The following is a 16,352-nucleotide window of genomic DNA, read 5'->3' on the forward strand; positions in this document are numbered from 1 at the left end:
TTAAGCACGATTACAAAAGGAAGGAATTTACGGATGGGCTGTACAGCAATGCACAGTCCCTTAGGATTACAAGAACCTATGCTCTGATACCAACTGTCAGGACCCGTCCAAAGTTCCCCACCGGAACCCTAGACAAGCCCTGATCCCAGGGAAACCCTACCGGACCCTTCTGTGGAAGATCCGGCAGAACCTCCCCTAAGGGATGGACTTACCACAAAATTTCCTGCACTGAAAACACACTTCTATAATTGTTCCCTTATTCCTCCCACAGTACGACGAACTGGTTCCACAAATTTCAGCACTCCAAAATAAAAATACAGTAATCCAGTGCAATACAAATACATAAGTGTTCCATACAGTATACAGAGCTTTATGAAGTACTACAAAATACAGAATACAGCAAAAGTGAACGAAATATTACAACTGCCGTAAAAGAAGAACAAGGTACTGCGCGAACAAATACAGCGAGGAAGATCAAGTCCGCTCCGAGTGAACACCGACAACCTGGTACCTAGAGGAACGGAATTTAAGAGTGTGAGATGCTAATCATCTCAGTGAGCGACCCTACTACTCTACACTATCATACCACGGTAATAGGTATATAAATAAGAATTATTTGGAAATAATAATGTCTCTCAAAACCCTTACAATTCTCTCAGTTGGAAAGGTTCCCCTTTTAAAACATTTTCACAAAACCCTTTATTCATATTTCCCGAAAACCAAGACATCAATTAAATACCAGAAGCGGTAACAATTATATTTTTCATTAACATTTTATTTTTAAAACACAGTTCTGAAAATCATTTGATGCACCCACTATATACCAGTGGCGCCAACAGTACCCAGCGTCCCAAGGTACCGCCAGACAGGAGGTTATAGAAAGAAACCGGCATACGGTCGCGTGGCGTCCCACTGCGCCGCTGCTAACCTGGTGTCCCGGCCAATGGGGGGTGGCCGCCCTCTCCGATGGCATCCACAGGACACCCTCATAATATCAACCGCGCGCTACTCACACCCACCTGCGCGCTAATCATATCCGTGTGCACAATATCCATATCACATATACCATATCACATAATCAGAACACCAGTACGTGCACGGTGCATCTAAAAATCATAAAATCCACAATTTAAATTATAAAACAAATTTCACATTTTTCATAAACATAGCGGGCATAATCCATCCGCTTGAACCGGGAAATTCTCCACAATTTCCTTATAATTAATACCATAAATCCCATGATTTTCAAATCCACCAACTCCCAAATCCATCAATTCAAATATCCACATTTTTTCCAAGCATAAATAATTTCTCGAAATATCATAATCAAATCCCATAATATTTTATGGGCATATTTCATAAAAATTGAAATCACCAACATAACCAAATATTTTCCTTGAAATATTTGAAAATCGAATCGTGCCCAATTTACCATTAAAACCACACCAATTTCAAAATCCTCAAAACCATAAAATAATTCCACATGGCATAAATTGGTGAAATACACATTTTCTTAAATCCGATAAATTCACAAATAATTCCACAATAATTCAAATAAATATTTGGCACATAGAAATTAAATTCCAATTATTTAAATCACACATTATATATTCACCAATTAAATTCCCAAAATTAATTTGAAGGTGGGTCACTCACCTTGTGCACGTATTTCAATCAAGATCCTCCGCAGGATCGACTCCGCTACTTGCACGTGCACCTAAAACATCCACAGTACCAAAACCACAAATATTAATATTTTATTCGGGTAATCCCCAAATGGGTACCCGGGGAGCGAACACCAAATGATAACTAAAATTTACGAATGATATACCGAATCGAAGCTCGAGTGATGCTAATCACAGATCCGGTCTTAATTTCCGATGATCGTACCCGACGGGGTCGGAATTTTATCGGGAAGCTTTTCGGGTTTCGGCTCCGCAATTCTCCCAAACCGTCGCGAATTGGTGGAAACGGAAGTCGGATTTGGGTTCAGGAGGTCGAACACTGCGGACTGGAGCTGGCCGGAATTTTCAGGGTACTCGCCGGAACAGTACTTTCCGGCGGCCGCCACGTCACCGGCAACCGTCGCCGGAACAGTAATTTCCGACGGTGGCCGTTTGCTGTGAAATTTTGCAGATTTGTAGATCGTGAGGAGAGCAATCCAACGGGACCGACGGTGAGCAAAACGGAGGTCGGACGGCGGAGAAATCACCGTTTGAAGATTTTCGACCCCTCGCCGGAAAACGCTCCGATCCCGGCGCGTCGGTGGTCCGATGGCCGTGATTTTTGGTGGGTAGGCCGGACTTGAGGAGAGTATCAAGGCTGTCAGGCGCGTGTACTGTTTATCGGCCGGAATAGTGCCGATTCGCGGTGGCCGGCGGTGGAGGGGAAAAATCGCCGCCAAACTTCGGACGTCCGATCCGGACGCGTCCGGCGGCCGTTCGCCGTGAAATTTGGAGGTTTTGCCGGAAATGAGGTGGGCAATCTGGCTGGCCGGCGCGTGTACAGTAACTAGGCCGGAAAAACGTGAAAATGGCCGGCGGCCGGCGGGTCCTCTTTCTCTCTTTCTCTCTCCTCTCTCTCTTTCTCTCTCTTCTCTCTCTTTCTCTCTCTTCCCCGAGAGTTTTTCAAAATTAAAACCCTGTGTGACACTGTTCATGCCACGTGGACCATTCAGAAGCTGACACGTGGCATTTCACTGTTCACGACCCAAAAACATTAAAATAATACGGTATCCGGTAAACTTCAAACGTCCATAACTTTTTAACCGGATGTCCGATTTAAGCGTGCCGCTAGTCTATGAACTCGTATCGACGAGTACTTTACAACCATACAAGAGTCAACTCATAATTACATCACAAGAAAAAGTCAACTCCCGGCACCTTTTAGACAGTTTACACTTCAACTTGTTTTGCCCATAACTTTCAAACCGTAGCTCCGTTTTCGACGTGCTACTAGTCTACGAACTCAGGGCGTCATGCACTTCGCCACGGTACCCTGGTCAACTCGAAATTCCCACCGAGTCAAAAAGTCAACTTTGACCCCTTCGGTCAACGGTCAACGGTCAACCTCGGTCAACGTGCACGGATTCCGGTGCGATTCGGGACGGGGTGTTACAATTATCAATTTTATTTTTTTATAATTTACTAAAATAAAAATCAAACTAAAATACACATTACAAACAACTTTTGAAAAAATGAAACTAGATTAACATTTCGATTGGAAGGGTTATTAGGCAGGGCACGAACAGCAAAAACATTCCTATAGATAGTTTTCTTAATCTTAACAGCGTAAGCCTTTCTGGCACAAAGATTTCCTTTCATTAGAAAACTTTTTAAACTATCACTAAAAGCAATTTGGCAACAAAGAATTTTAGAGATAGATTCCTACAAAGGATAATAAAAGGGTAACCATCATGATCTTTTAACTCCAATGATGATTGAGATAAAATTTTGAGTAAGTTACAGGGAGTAACTCTGTCGCTATCAACAAATGGACAGCAGGAAATCGATACATGTTATGCAAGTTTATTTTCCTTGTGTGAATAGTTTGTAAACATGTGATTAGTTTATGCAATCAAAGTTCAAACATCAACTCTTACACTTGCTTTTGCTTCGGCTCATCTTCACTAAAGCACCAAGCAATATTGGTATGCAAATCCCTCTGCACATATCTACTTCGCGTCCTCCTCTTGAGACGTTAGAATGTGTACCTTCTCTAGCTATCCTCGCATGTTCTTCAAAGCGAAATGAGTTTGCAAAATACAAACGTCCTCCATTACCTGGTCTTATCCCAATTAGCCTGCCCAACGGCACACTGTGGTCTTGGAAGAAGGATGCTGTGGACTGCTTGATTTTTTCACAACCACCAACACCAAAATATTATAATTAGGAAACTAAGAGAGTTTTAGCATATGTGCATATACAGAAGTTTAACTTGTTTTTCTTTTGAGAAAAAGGATACACAATGAGTTGGGATTACCTCAGTGTCAAGGTTGGAGGATGTAAAGGACGAGAAACTAGCAGAGGGTACATGCAAAGAGTAGGGTTCCGCAGCTGCTGATAGGCTTTCCACCACTCTAAATCTTATGTTCATAATCTCAAGCCCAAGAGGCCATCCATTAGGCGTCTCCTGGTCCTGGATGCCCATTTATTAATTAGTAAATTTCCAATGGTTATGAATCTTTATATCAATTATCAAAATTTCAGCACATCCACACACACTCGTATACAATATGAGCTCATATTGGAGGAAGGAAAATATTTGCTTTTTTTCAACCAGAAAACAGAATCTCCATTAACTATACCTCATGACTATACCTGGAGGAAAGCTTAAAGCCTAGAATGATTCAAATACGGTCGTACCAGAGGAGATAAAGTGATTGACTTTCTTTTACTCTAATTTTAACCACATAAAGAAACAAAAACCAATATCTCAGAAGTGTCAAAAAGGGAAAGTGATTTTTGCTCTTTAACGCATGTAATCTGAAAAAGTTTACAAATTCTCAAGTCATTAACTATAATGAAGAAAGGTTTCCAAAGACAGAAATAAATTTTGCCACAACATTTCCGTCCATGTTAATGACTGAAAAATAAAAGAAAGGGGGGAAATAATAAAGCATCTTGATTGGAGTGTCTCAATTCCTTGATTTTCAAGTTCCCTAGACATTAAACCGTATTAATCAAGTTATCTACAAGTAGTTAAAGCGGTAAATATTACATCAGTTAAGCAAAAGGTCTATTTTCTAGTACTCAAAACCGCAAGAAAAGACAACGGAAGGAATGACCGTAGAGAGGGAAGCAGAGGAATAAATAGGAGGGTCCATATCATAAAGCAAGGATGCGTACCACTATTGATAATATGTTAGATCTAGTCTCTTACCCCTCTACTATGTGGCTCACATCATTTTTTCTTCTCCTTATAGAATTTAACAACTGTAGGGACAGATCCACTGGATAAAATATACTCCTTAACGGTTATTTAGATACAATAATTAATCTGCTTTTACCGTCAGTAACAATGTTAAAGTCATGCAGTCCTTCGTTTATGGCTACTTAAACATGATCCTAACAAGAAATGTTTACCCTCGTTTCCTTAAATCATCGTATATACAAATTTCCAAAGGTTGTCTTTCTTCTAGCGGTAATTTGTACCTAAGTTAATTCCGAGTGTCGCATTTCCAAAGTATTTATTAACATTCCCCATAAACTTTCGTATTAGAAAAGGGTGAAACAGCAAGTAATCGTCGACAAAAAGGTTATGCAGCAGCCTATAAATCCAAGCACTACAAATCTGGCACAAAGCATGTTTCCTCAGAAAAAGCTATCAAAGGCTAATTTATTTGAAGCGTATTAATTAATATAGCCTGGTAAATTGAACCAGCCAAACTAGAAAATCCTTCAGTACCCAAACGATGAAAATTAAATATGTAAAATAACTTCTAGAAGAGAAAAAATTAAGAAAGCCAAAGCAGCTGGCCTCTCATGTTTCAAACAAAATATCACAAAACACAAGAAGAAACCATGAATTAAATTAATTAGTTATATAAATAGTAATACCGACAGTATAAGATAATTACCTCCATAGCTATGGCGTTAAGTTCAACAACTTCAACTGAGAAGAAACAAAAGAAGGTGATCACATGAATTGGAAGGAACTCTCTGATATATGAAAATGGGGCCTTTATATTCTTTCTTAAAAATGACTACATTATAAATTAATTTAGCTGGGGTCCCACCTTGATGTTCAGTTCTTCCTTTATTAACTGGAAATTCAAACAACCAAACGACCTATATTTGTACTAGCGTTTGATTTCAATTAAAAAAAATAACCAGAGCATTGAATAGTTGAGACATACAGCAACAGTTTAACCGTTATATTTACTGCCGCACCATTTAAATAATTCACCGATTGTTTGTGATGACCAAAAATATACATATAATTCATGTATTTGACTTTTTTTGACTATAATTCATGTATTTGACCGTGATCAGCGTCGTTTCGGTAAAAAATAATAAAAAAAATAATTACCACAAAAGGTCATTCTGGTCTTTGAAGAGGAAACCAAAAAGATGATCATCATTGGGCCTATATATGGAAGGAGATAAAGGGAAGCAATCTATGCCAACTTTCGGTACTAATTGGTGAAGGGTTTAGGTAAAATAGGCCTTCTCTTCTCCTTTTTATTTTTTTATTTTATTTTTTAGGTCGAAACGTAAAATAGGACTTTGATGTGTCTGGAGTGAAAAAAAGAAAGCCCAACGCAGTCCTTTGATAAGTTTTATTGAATGCTGATCTTTAATCAGGAAATTTAAAGTTTATAGAGGACAACCTTAATTGAGAAGTAAGATTTAGATAACATTCAAGAAAGCTCTGTCAATAAATCTTGCCAAATATTATATCATTTCAAATTTTTAGGCATGCTATCCTAATTAGTGCTATATAATAATTAATTTTCTCCGCTTTGTTTTCCCTTTGTTGGGTTTTTTTTTTTTCTTTTCTCTTAATTTTGAGACTTGGTTTTTCTCTATACATACCTAATCTATATGGAAGATAAATAAAAAACCAAAATGATAAGAGTATTTTTAATAGAAATGTGGATTATAAAACTGTAGACATGCCATATATATAAACAATTTTTATAGTATTATAAAAAAATTGTTTTCCCATAGCAATATTTAGAATAAATGTCAAATGACGTGGCTTAGACATTGTACGGTATATGTTTATGTTTGAAGGCTCCATACGACATTTTAAAGTTTTTTGAAAACAAAATTTCAATTTTAAAAAATAAATTTTTTTATAAAAGAAAAAAAATTATAAATATATATGATTAAGTAATAGCCATAATAACTTTTTCCACATTATTATTGGAAAATAATTTTAAAATTAACTATGTATTTATACAATATAAATTTAAACATATCAATTTCTATACTATATAAACCAATCCATAATATATTCTTAAATCAAATTATATAGGTGCCGACACTTAGATTCTAATGTAGTTTTTTGAGTTTTTACTTCCCATTTTAACCAAACGGAAAAAAAGTTAGTAAGAAGTATAAATCCAATTTACCATTACAGTACAAAAAATAAAAGGGAAAATTACATATAGGCGTTTCCTAGAAGTTTCTGAAAGGCTGCCACATTTTTAGCATGGTGAGGCAAACGTTTTCCAAGGTGGCATCATGGAACTGAGGTATAAATTCAATATAACTTTAGATTATTGCAATTTATCATCATTAAATCCTATTTGTCGTCAATTTGTTAATTAACAATGGAAAACCATAAATAACATAATAATTATTAATTGACTAATTAGTTAGAACTAAAAATCCAATAGAAAATTGAACCCATAATATTTAGAGACTTTTGCATCTATGCCCTTTCAACTTTCAATAGATTTACAAAATGTCCTTATTCAATAGTCATAACAGATTATTTGCACCTATGCCTTCTAGTCACTTGACTTGTACATATGCCATTAGCTAAAACGTGGAACTGGAAATGCCTATAAATTCAGGGGCTTAAATGATAAATATTAAATACAATATGGAATTTGTAAATTCCATGAAAGTTTAGGAGTATTGGTGCAAAAAAGCCTTTTTAAATAATTAATCATAGTTCTTAATTTTTTTAATAATATCTCTTTACGAAATAAATTAAATTATTAAAAATAATTTTTAGTTAATAGTAAAAATTATAGAAACTCAATTAAATTTATTTAAAACTATTTTATATGAAAAAAAATATTTTAACGTGAAAAACAATTAAATTAATAATATCAATTAATTTTCTTTTCCTTACAAGCTCCGATTTTTGAAAAAAAAAAAAAAAAGGAAATAAAAGAAAAGAAAACCTCGCTTTTCTTTGCCTTTTACCTTACTTTTTGCATCTATGCTCACTAAATTTAAAACCAATTAGTAAATTTCACTGTGTACCTAACATTCACCACCTATGCTCCCTTAACTTATAGAAGTTTTCTATTTTACCCCTTAGTTAACAATGCACACGCAAATCACATGACACTTAATGTGCAAAAGTGGACAGAATGGTAAGGGCGCATTGTATAAGAAATATGTAAGTTCAAGTGCATGGGGGTGAATGTTAAATATGGGAGCAATCTATAAATTCTTTGAATGTTTATAAGTTGTAGATGCAAAAAAACCCAAATATTTATCGATAAGTGAGATTATACTCATTAGCGTAAACTTTTTTAACTTAATTATTTGTTTGTTTCCTCAAACTTTTTAAACTATTTGATGCGTTTTGTGCTCTTTTATAAGAAAAGTTTCAATTGCGAAATTTGGAGTATATTTGCTAGAAGATGGAAGTTTTTATGTATTGTACTTGAAATTGATTTCTTATACAATTTTGACTATTGGATGTCATTTGTAATTAGCTAGAATACATTTTCGCTTTACACATCAATCTTTGTGGAACAATACTTTACTCTATTACTTGTATGATTTGTGCGCTTGTGGTATTGGAATCAAAGCATTTATCAATCAGATTGCTATGTCAATTTGTCAGACCCTTTGTTGATTATCATTGCTGTTTGACCAATTGATATGATTTTATTATAATTAGTCAGACCCTTTCTTGATTAGCATTGCTGTTTGACTCTATAATGTCTTGCCCATTGTTGTCCCATCACCTCTCTTGCTCCACTGATATTGTTTTTAATTTTGCTACCATACTTAACACCACTCCTAGGGTCCTTTATGAACATTTGAAGTGGTCCCACCTATGGAAGATCTACAGAATTATCTGTTGAAAATCTAGTAAAAGCTCTTTATAAGTTTGGATATAATCCAACAAAACACATAAAATATCATAGACACCAGTGAGAAAAATATCGATGTCGATGAAAATATCGAAAGTATAAATTTACAGAAATATCGATGGAAATGTCGATATCGATGGAAATATCGATAAATTTACGGAAACTGTAAATTTTTAATTTAGAATACAAATTTTGAAATATAAAATAATTAATATAATAAAATAATATAAAAATTCAATAATTAGAATACAATAATAATAAAATACTCATCCAATTAAGCATATATATTAAAATTTTATATAATATATAACAAAAAAACTAACAATATTATTTATTTATTTTTAAATAGATAAAATCAAATTTATTAAAAAAATAAATAAAATTAAATTAAACACTAAGATAAAAAAAAAAATAAAGAGATGCGTATTAAAATACTACATATAAAAAAGATCATGTATTATCATATTTTATTTATTTATTTATTTTTTTCTTTCTCTTTCCTCCCCCCGTGGAAAAGAAATCCTTTCTTCTTCTTCTATTATCATATTATTATTTTATATTATTTTATTATAAAATATTATCATATTTTATTTATTTTTTTCTTTCTCTTTCCTCCCCCCCCCCCCCCCCCCCCACGTGGAAAAGAAATCCTTTCTTCTTCTTCCTCTCTTCCCTTCGTCTTCTTCCTCCCTCTCTTCTTTGCCAGTTCACAGCCACCACCGATATTTTCCCAAAAAATCCACCGAAATCCGACGACTTTTTGCTGATTTCTCCACCAGAATTTCCACCATATCCACCCAAAAAACGAAATCCCAACCGACTCCTGCGTTTCCAGGCGAAATCCATCAAATCCGACGATATTCCGGCGACACCCATGACAGAAACTTTCCCCCCCCCCCCCCCCCTTTCGGTGTCGGAGGTGGTCGACAACCGACAGAATCGGCGATTTTTCGCCGGTATCGTTGACATTTGCTTCAGTGATAAACACTTTGATGAAATTCCTGCAAAATTATTAACATAATATTAAGGGTTCCAAACCCAGGATCGAAGAAAGAAAGAAAAAATAATATAAGAGTCATATTTATTATGTTAATCCACTAAAGTAACCAAGGAGTACAAATAAACAAATGTAAAATATCGAAAAGCCCAATATAATTTATACATTAGAATCACTTAAAGAATTAATATATAATATCATAGTCAAAGGAAAAGAACAATTCATTAGTAGCAAAAATAATATACCAAAAATGAAAATGCATTGACGTGACATACATAACCTATCAGTTGAGGCTTATAGGAAAATTTTAAAAATAAAACCATGAAATAAGCTTAGTAATTGAACAAGAAGTATAATAAGAAAATAATCGTTATCATTTTAAAAAGTATAATAGGAAAATAATCATTATTATTTTAAAATCTTTTCTATAAAGGTCTCACTTTCACTATTTGAAAGTTATCTTGTTTTGAAAAATAGTTTTATATAAAACCTATAATCATTCCCATAAACATAATAATTCTCATATCATAATAGATAAAATAAATAGTATCAAAAGATTCCATAATTTCATAAATTAATTAACATTTCCATATAATATAATCCACATCAAATTCGTATCTCTCTATGTATATAAAATATCTCAATGTACCATATTGTATATCTGTGTACCATAACAAATACCAAATCTATCATATACCCACACCTAATGTCTTAGGTGTTGCAGACTATCAGGGGAGGGATAAAATGTCAATACGACTCTCTATATCCCTGATGTGTTGTAAATTGGAACCTTTCATCCAATTTCAAGAATCATGTAATTAAGTAGAGGATGACCAATAAAGTACACGTAATTAGAATCCATCAAATCAATAACCACGGTATAGTATGGTACATAATAAACCACAAACCAACATCTAACTCATAATCATATTTTACACACACACACACATATATATATATATATATATAGTTTATCAATATTATCCAGAACCTTATAACAAAATATTTCCACTAGTACTAAAATATATTTTTAATATAGTCATATATACCGAAAATATATTTATGCTAAATCATTCCTTTATTATACCATAAAATAATAATCAGATAATCCTTTCATAATATATTAAAAAAAAAACACATGATTTAATTAATCCCAAAAATAATAATAAAATTACATACAATCAAGCATATAATTTCAAAAATAAAAGCTCACCAACATATTTTAGCTCAAGCTCAAACTGTTGTAAGGTCACCTTCAATGTCATTGTAGATTCCTAAAATAGTATGATAATACTAAATTAGTCTCTAAAAAGATATACGACTCTGCAAATGCATTCTAAACTTCCTAATTCACTCTCAAGCATTGAATAGTCTAATTTCACCAAAATATTCGAAACCCATAAACATTAAAATTAGTTTTTTTTTTATTTCCATAATTCCAATCAATTAAACCTTTCAAATGTATCTAGGAAACATTTGAAATAAAAAATAATCAAGCTAGGTCATTGGAAACCACCGTGGTGATTGAAATTTGGTCAAACTCATTTAATTCGAAACCCTAAAATTCAACTTTCTCAAAATTTAGTCAAAATATGCAATCTATATTGGTGAAATGAAGCTTGAGAGTTGTCGAGTACGAAACTAACTTCAAATAAAACTAATGGTGACCGCAAGTTGTCAAAAAAGAAATGACAAAATGTTGTTGAAATTTTATTTTCTTGTTGAGAAAATTGGAAACACTTTTGAGCATGGGAGATGCCAAAAATGAACTTATAAGCCTAACATATAGATAATGGCCTTTTTCCATAGCCAAAAATACTCAAATTTTGGAGATTGAAAAATAGAATCCATAAATTTTCTGGTGAGATTTCAGCAAGATTCTTATGACTATCCGATTAGATTTTTATGAGAAGATGTTCCTCATCACACAAGCTTTCCAGTGCCATAAATTGTAAAGTAAATAGAGGTAAGTAGAGTAAGTCATGAGATTTTAAAGTTATGGGTTGGAGACAGAAAGTTTTGGAGAGAGAGAAAACAATGGTAGTTGCCATTATCGATGATGAGATAAAGAAAATGACCTAATTTAACCTAATTTTTGTGCCATATAATTACAAAAATATCACTTACTTGTGTTCACTATAACTTTCAAATAATAGCTATGGTTTTAGTATTCTACATATTCACAAACTCGTATCAATGAACTATACACAATGGTATAAGAGTCAAAACTATTTTATCTCTAAAAAAGTCAAACTTGATCCCACTTCAAAGTCAAATTTGATCAGACTGGTCAAATTGCTCAAAAATTCAAATTCAGAGTGTTTTCCCAAAATGGATTGTTACAATTCTCTAGATGGCATGAGGTGTTGTTCGCACTTTTAAAGAAATCAACCATCTTAGGATTGCTCCTATTAGAGCATGTTTAGCCTCAGAGTTTTTTCGAACCTTGAAGCCAACTATTCCAAAATGATCTCAATTGTTAGTAACTATCTTTACATTTAAACCATTACCATTCCACACCCAAATGATGTGAAATCGCTCATGATCTTGCCTATTCTTACTCCGCATTTTTCAAGGGTCACAACTCTTACAATCTACCTTCTGATTGTTTACTAATTTTACAACTTTTTGTCTTGCATCCTTTTAAGCTTATAGATCATACATATTATACTATATTATTTAATTTTTTTTTTTTTAAATGGTAAACATGACGGAACCTGGTTAAATATTATATGTTCGTGCATGTGAAGTCTATAAATTTTAAATGTTCAATTTAATTATCTTTGAATAAACTCGTTTTATTGTACAGTTAAATCATTTCAAATGAATATTATATAACTTTTATTTATTTATTTATTTTTTAAAGCGACTCTTTCATCTAATTAATTTTATTTTATAACATAAATGATGTTGCATACATTTTATTATGCAAGTAGATTTTCATTCTTATACAAATACAACTCAATAACCAAACTCTAAGTGAGAATTAAAAATTTAATATTTATTTTTTGCAATATGAAGCATATTTTAAATTTAAATATTATTAGAAGTAATAACCATAATATTTAATTTGCACATATGTATAATGTGAACAATATTTAGTTTTAATATATTTAATTCAAATTAATTAGAACTAGATATGAATGATTTAATTAAATATATTGTGATTTAATTAAATATATTGTAGTTTTTTTTTTTGTAGAATTAACTATTTGGAACTTTTTGTTTCACTTCAACCACTTGCTCGTCAAACTTTAGGGAACTTGCATATTATAACCAAAACGACAATTTTAACCCTTTTTAGTCGCATTAAACCAAAGAAAGAAAAAAAAAATGTAAACATTTACAAAGACCTATCACACAATTGTTTTTTTAATTATAAAGTGCCCATTACTTCTTACACATCTATGTCTAAAAAATAAAATAAAATGATAATTTATTTTAATTTAAAAATAAAGTAATAAACGGATTATTTGTATCATATATAAATGCATTGGAGTTTGGTGCTATAATTTAATTCACATTTCGATTAGATAGGCAACTCATTTACTTCAACATTTTTTTTTCTCCTCTTTTTCTCCGTACCCTTGATTTTTTATTCTATTTAATTAATTAATTTTATATTGTAGGTAAAGAATTTAAAACTCACAATTATTATTTCAGAAAACTAGTTTCTCTTGCAGTGCTCATACCATAAGTGCTGTATACAATTTAAATTGGCATCTAACATATTATAGATCCCTAAGATTTTAGGTTTTAAGTTAGTAGTGATACGACTGCGTTCTGACCAATGATATTAATATTGAACCTCGCTAATAATTTAAGAACAGATTATTATAATTTACAATTTAATTTAACTATATTGTCAATTTTTCATATTATAAAAATGAATTTTGAAAGTTAGGATATTAAAATTATTAGTGTTCAAAACTTCAACTATTACAAATTTTGCACTTTATCTTCCAAAATATAATAAATGTCACATTGCCTTCTTAACTATTGTTTTTTACTTTTTCCTTGTCTGATTATGCATTTTCAACATATGAATTTTATGAAATTAATCATACACGTTTAATGTAACTTAATTGCAAAACTATTTTACTTTGTTTTATATCATTCGGACCAATGTGCATGTCTATTTTTTTTTTCTAAATTATTAGATAAAATTGAAAAAATGAAGTAAATAAATAAATAAATAAATAAATAAACAATGGTTCAAAGGAGCAATACGATATTTTTTGAAGTTTGAAGGATAAAATGCTAAATATGGGATAGTTCGGGGGTTAAATGTATTGTACCCTATTATTAAATTAAACATTAATTTATTATTAGTATTTCAATAGTGTGTTTCTTAAAATAAAAATAATAAGCATTTGATTTCATTTACTAAGATGATACAAAAATAATTAAATAAAATTTGACCTCATTTATTTGTAAAAAAGAAGATGATCCTTGTGCTCATCCAACCAACTATAGGTCTCACTGGTTGTAATGAGTAACGAAAACAATACTCCAAAGACATTAAGAAAAAAACTGATGAGTTTGACGGATATGAACTTGATTTGCATTGAAATTACAGTGGAATAGCCTCGTATTGAATTCTATAGACGAATGGTGATGGCCAGCAATCAATATGGTTGGGAAAGAATGGGGAAGGTGAAAGAGTATAGTCAATAAAGAACAATTAGTTGAAGCAGGTCAAGTGGGACCCAAAAATATCCTATTTTGTTTCCAAACACGTGGCAAACAATGCTACACTAAAAAGTAGTATTTTGGTTGCTAGCAAGGTGTCACAGCTCCCAGCTCTCCCGGGATGTAGACACTGCTTCTTCCCTCAAAATCCCCTTTTACACGGCACTCTTGCGCTTATTTATCATTGCATAGATTCCGTGCTGCAGTTATCTTCCTGCATTTGCACTCACATTTCGCTTTCTCAAGAAACATCATGTGGACGGTCGTAGTAGGTAATGAATTCTCTCACCTTGACAAAAATAAAAATAAAAATAAATTCTCAACGTCTGGTATATGTATTGCTTTTACCAAAAATATTGGGAGTGAGGACTATTGACCAAGTGAATTATGATAAACAACTCAGATAATTACATTCACAACCGATTCTACTTTCAATAAAATGCAGTCACATTTAGTTTAAAAAAAAAAAAAAAAAAAACATCAGCCCCAATTAAAAGTGAGACAATCAATGTATGTGAGGCAATAACAATTGGAAATCATAAAATTTAAAGTAATGCTCATGTCCAAATGTAAAAGCCAAACCTTTATTGTGATTATCAATAGATTTTCCCATATATAACAATAAGCATACATATGAAGATGAAGAACTATGAATCACTAAGGTCCTAATATGATTCGTCCCATTGTACAATATATACACACTTATAAATATGAATATCTAAGGAGGCCCTAATATGATCCACTAAATTTGCCTATTAAGTACCAAATAGACCAAACCATGAAAACTATAAAAGTTCATATCATGTCACATATCCATAATTCATGTTATAGCATAAGATTTTCAAAACCATATTGAAAAATCCATAACATATTAAAGTTCAAAAAAATTCTTTTGTAAAAATAATAGTCTTATCATAACAACATAGGTAATTTGATAAATCTAATATTAAATACATACACAAATGTTTTGCCATGGTTAAAGAAACAATCTAATAGGCTTACCTTGATCACGAGTAAAGAAGAAAGCAATATATTGAGTAGACTTCAGTACCGATTGACAACCTATAATACAAGTTTAAGAATACCATACATAGGCAACATATCCGACAAAAACAATGACCACAGAATAGCTACACAAATAACCCTTAAACTCTCTTCCAAGCTAAGATAAATCTAAAAAATCAAAACATAAATTTCCTAGCCACTCAAAAACTTTCAAAAACTCCTTTTAAGTCTCCATACAAATTATAAATTACTAGCTATAAAATATAAACCTACAACATATAATCATATCACCTAAAATCCATTATATACCTAGTTTTCATCAACGGTCCAAAAACAAGAGCTGATTCCCAAACTAAACAGCATTATCTAAATTTGAAAATTTACAAAGTAACCTTACACACGTTAAGTGACTATGCTAAAAGTGTTACATCAAATATTAATGAAAGCCCATTCAAAATTCATTGAAAATTTTAGCACAAAAATACTAAAAGTATCATGATATTTAGCACATTTGAAATTTTGTTGAAATTTTACAAAATAATAAACATACAAAAGTACACATATACATTGTTATGGCTAAAAAAGGTCATAAATATGGTCAAAACAAATTTAATAAGTTCTTGACAGAAATAGAAAAACAGTTGTTCACATGAAGTTTAATCCAAAGAAAATTCATTATGAAAACCTTACAAGGCCAAAAGGGGTAAAACTTTACAAGGTTACACTAATTATTGTTAAGACACTATAGAAAAATTATTATGTTAATTAAAGACCAAAAATTAATGAGAAATTCTAGTTGCACCACTAAATAAACTTTTGTTATACAATTATATATGTTCAAATGTACACGGCCAAATAATTTTGAAGATG

The 16,352-nt window shown here is 32.0% G+C and overlaps 1 protein-coding gene across 2 annotated transcripts; it reads right to left on the reverse strand.

Moving 5' to 3' along the window:
• Window positions 1-3,394: 3,394 nt before the first annotated feature.
• On the reverse strand, window positions 3,395-5,736 carry LOC107425182 (uncharacterized). Of its 2 annotated transcripts, XM_016035136.4 has the most exons (3): window positions 5,579-5,736; window positions 3,982-4,137; window positions 3,395-3,845 (listed from the first exon to the last, which is right to left on the reverse strand). In XM_016035136.4, exons 1-3 carry the CDS (start codon window positions 5,582-5,584, stop codon window positions 3,591-3,593), a joined length of 417 nt encoding a protein of 138 aa, XP_015890622.1. In that variant the 5' UTR covers window positions 5,585-5,736; the 3' UTR covers window positions 3,395-3,590. The 2 variants fall into 2 exon arrangements, with proteins under 2 accessions (XP_015890622.1, XP_024930164.1); XM_025074396.3 differs by lacking the exon at window positions 5,579-5,736 and having other exon boundaries at window positions 3,982-4,149.
• Between the last annotated feature and the right edge of the window lie 10,616 nt (window positions 5,737-16,352).

The sequence above is a fragment of the Ziziphus jujuba genome, chromosome 1 (assembly GCF_031755915.1).
Source record: "Ziziphus jujuba cultivar Dongzao chromosome 1, ASM3175591v1".
In the NCBI taxonomy this organism is placed as follows: Eukaryota; Viridiplantae; Streptophyta; class Magnoliopsida; order Rosales; family Rhamnaceae; genus Ziziphus; species Ziziphus jujuba.

Bases quoted from the DNA above. Each gene is read 5' to 3' on its own strand.
- LOC107425182 (XM_025074396.3), bottom strand. From the start codon at position 4,149: ATGGGCATCCAGGACCAGGAGACGCCTAATGGATGGCCTCTTGGGCTT. The intron at 3,846-3,981 runs GTAATCCCAACT...AAAATCAAGCAG, and splicing joins CCTCCAACCTTGACACTGAG to TCCACAGCATCCTTCTTCCA.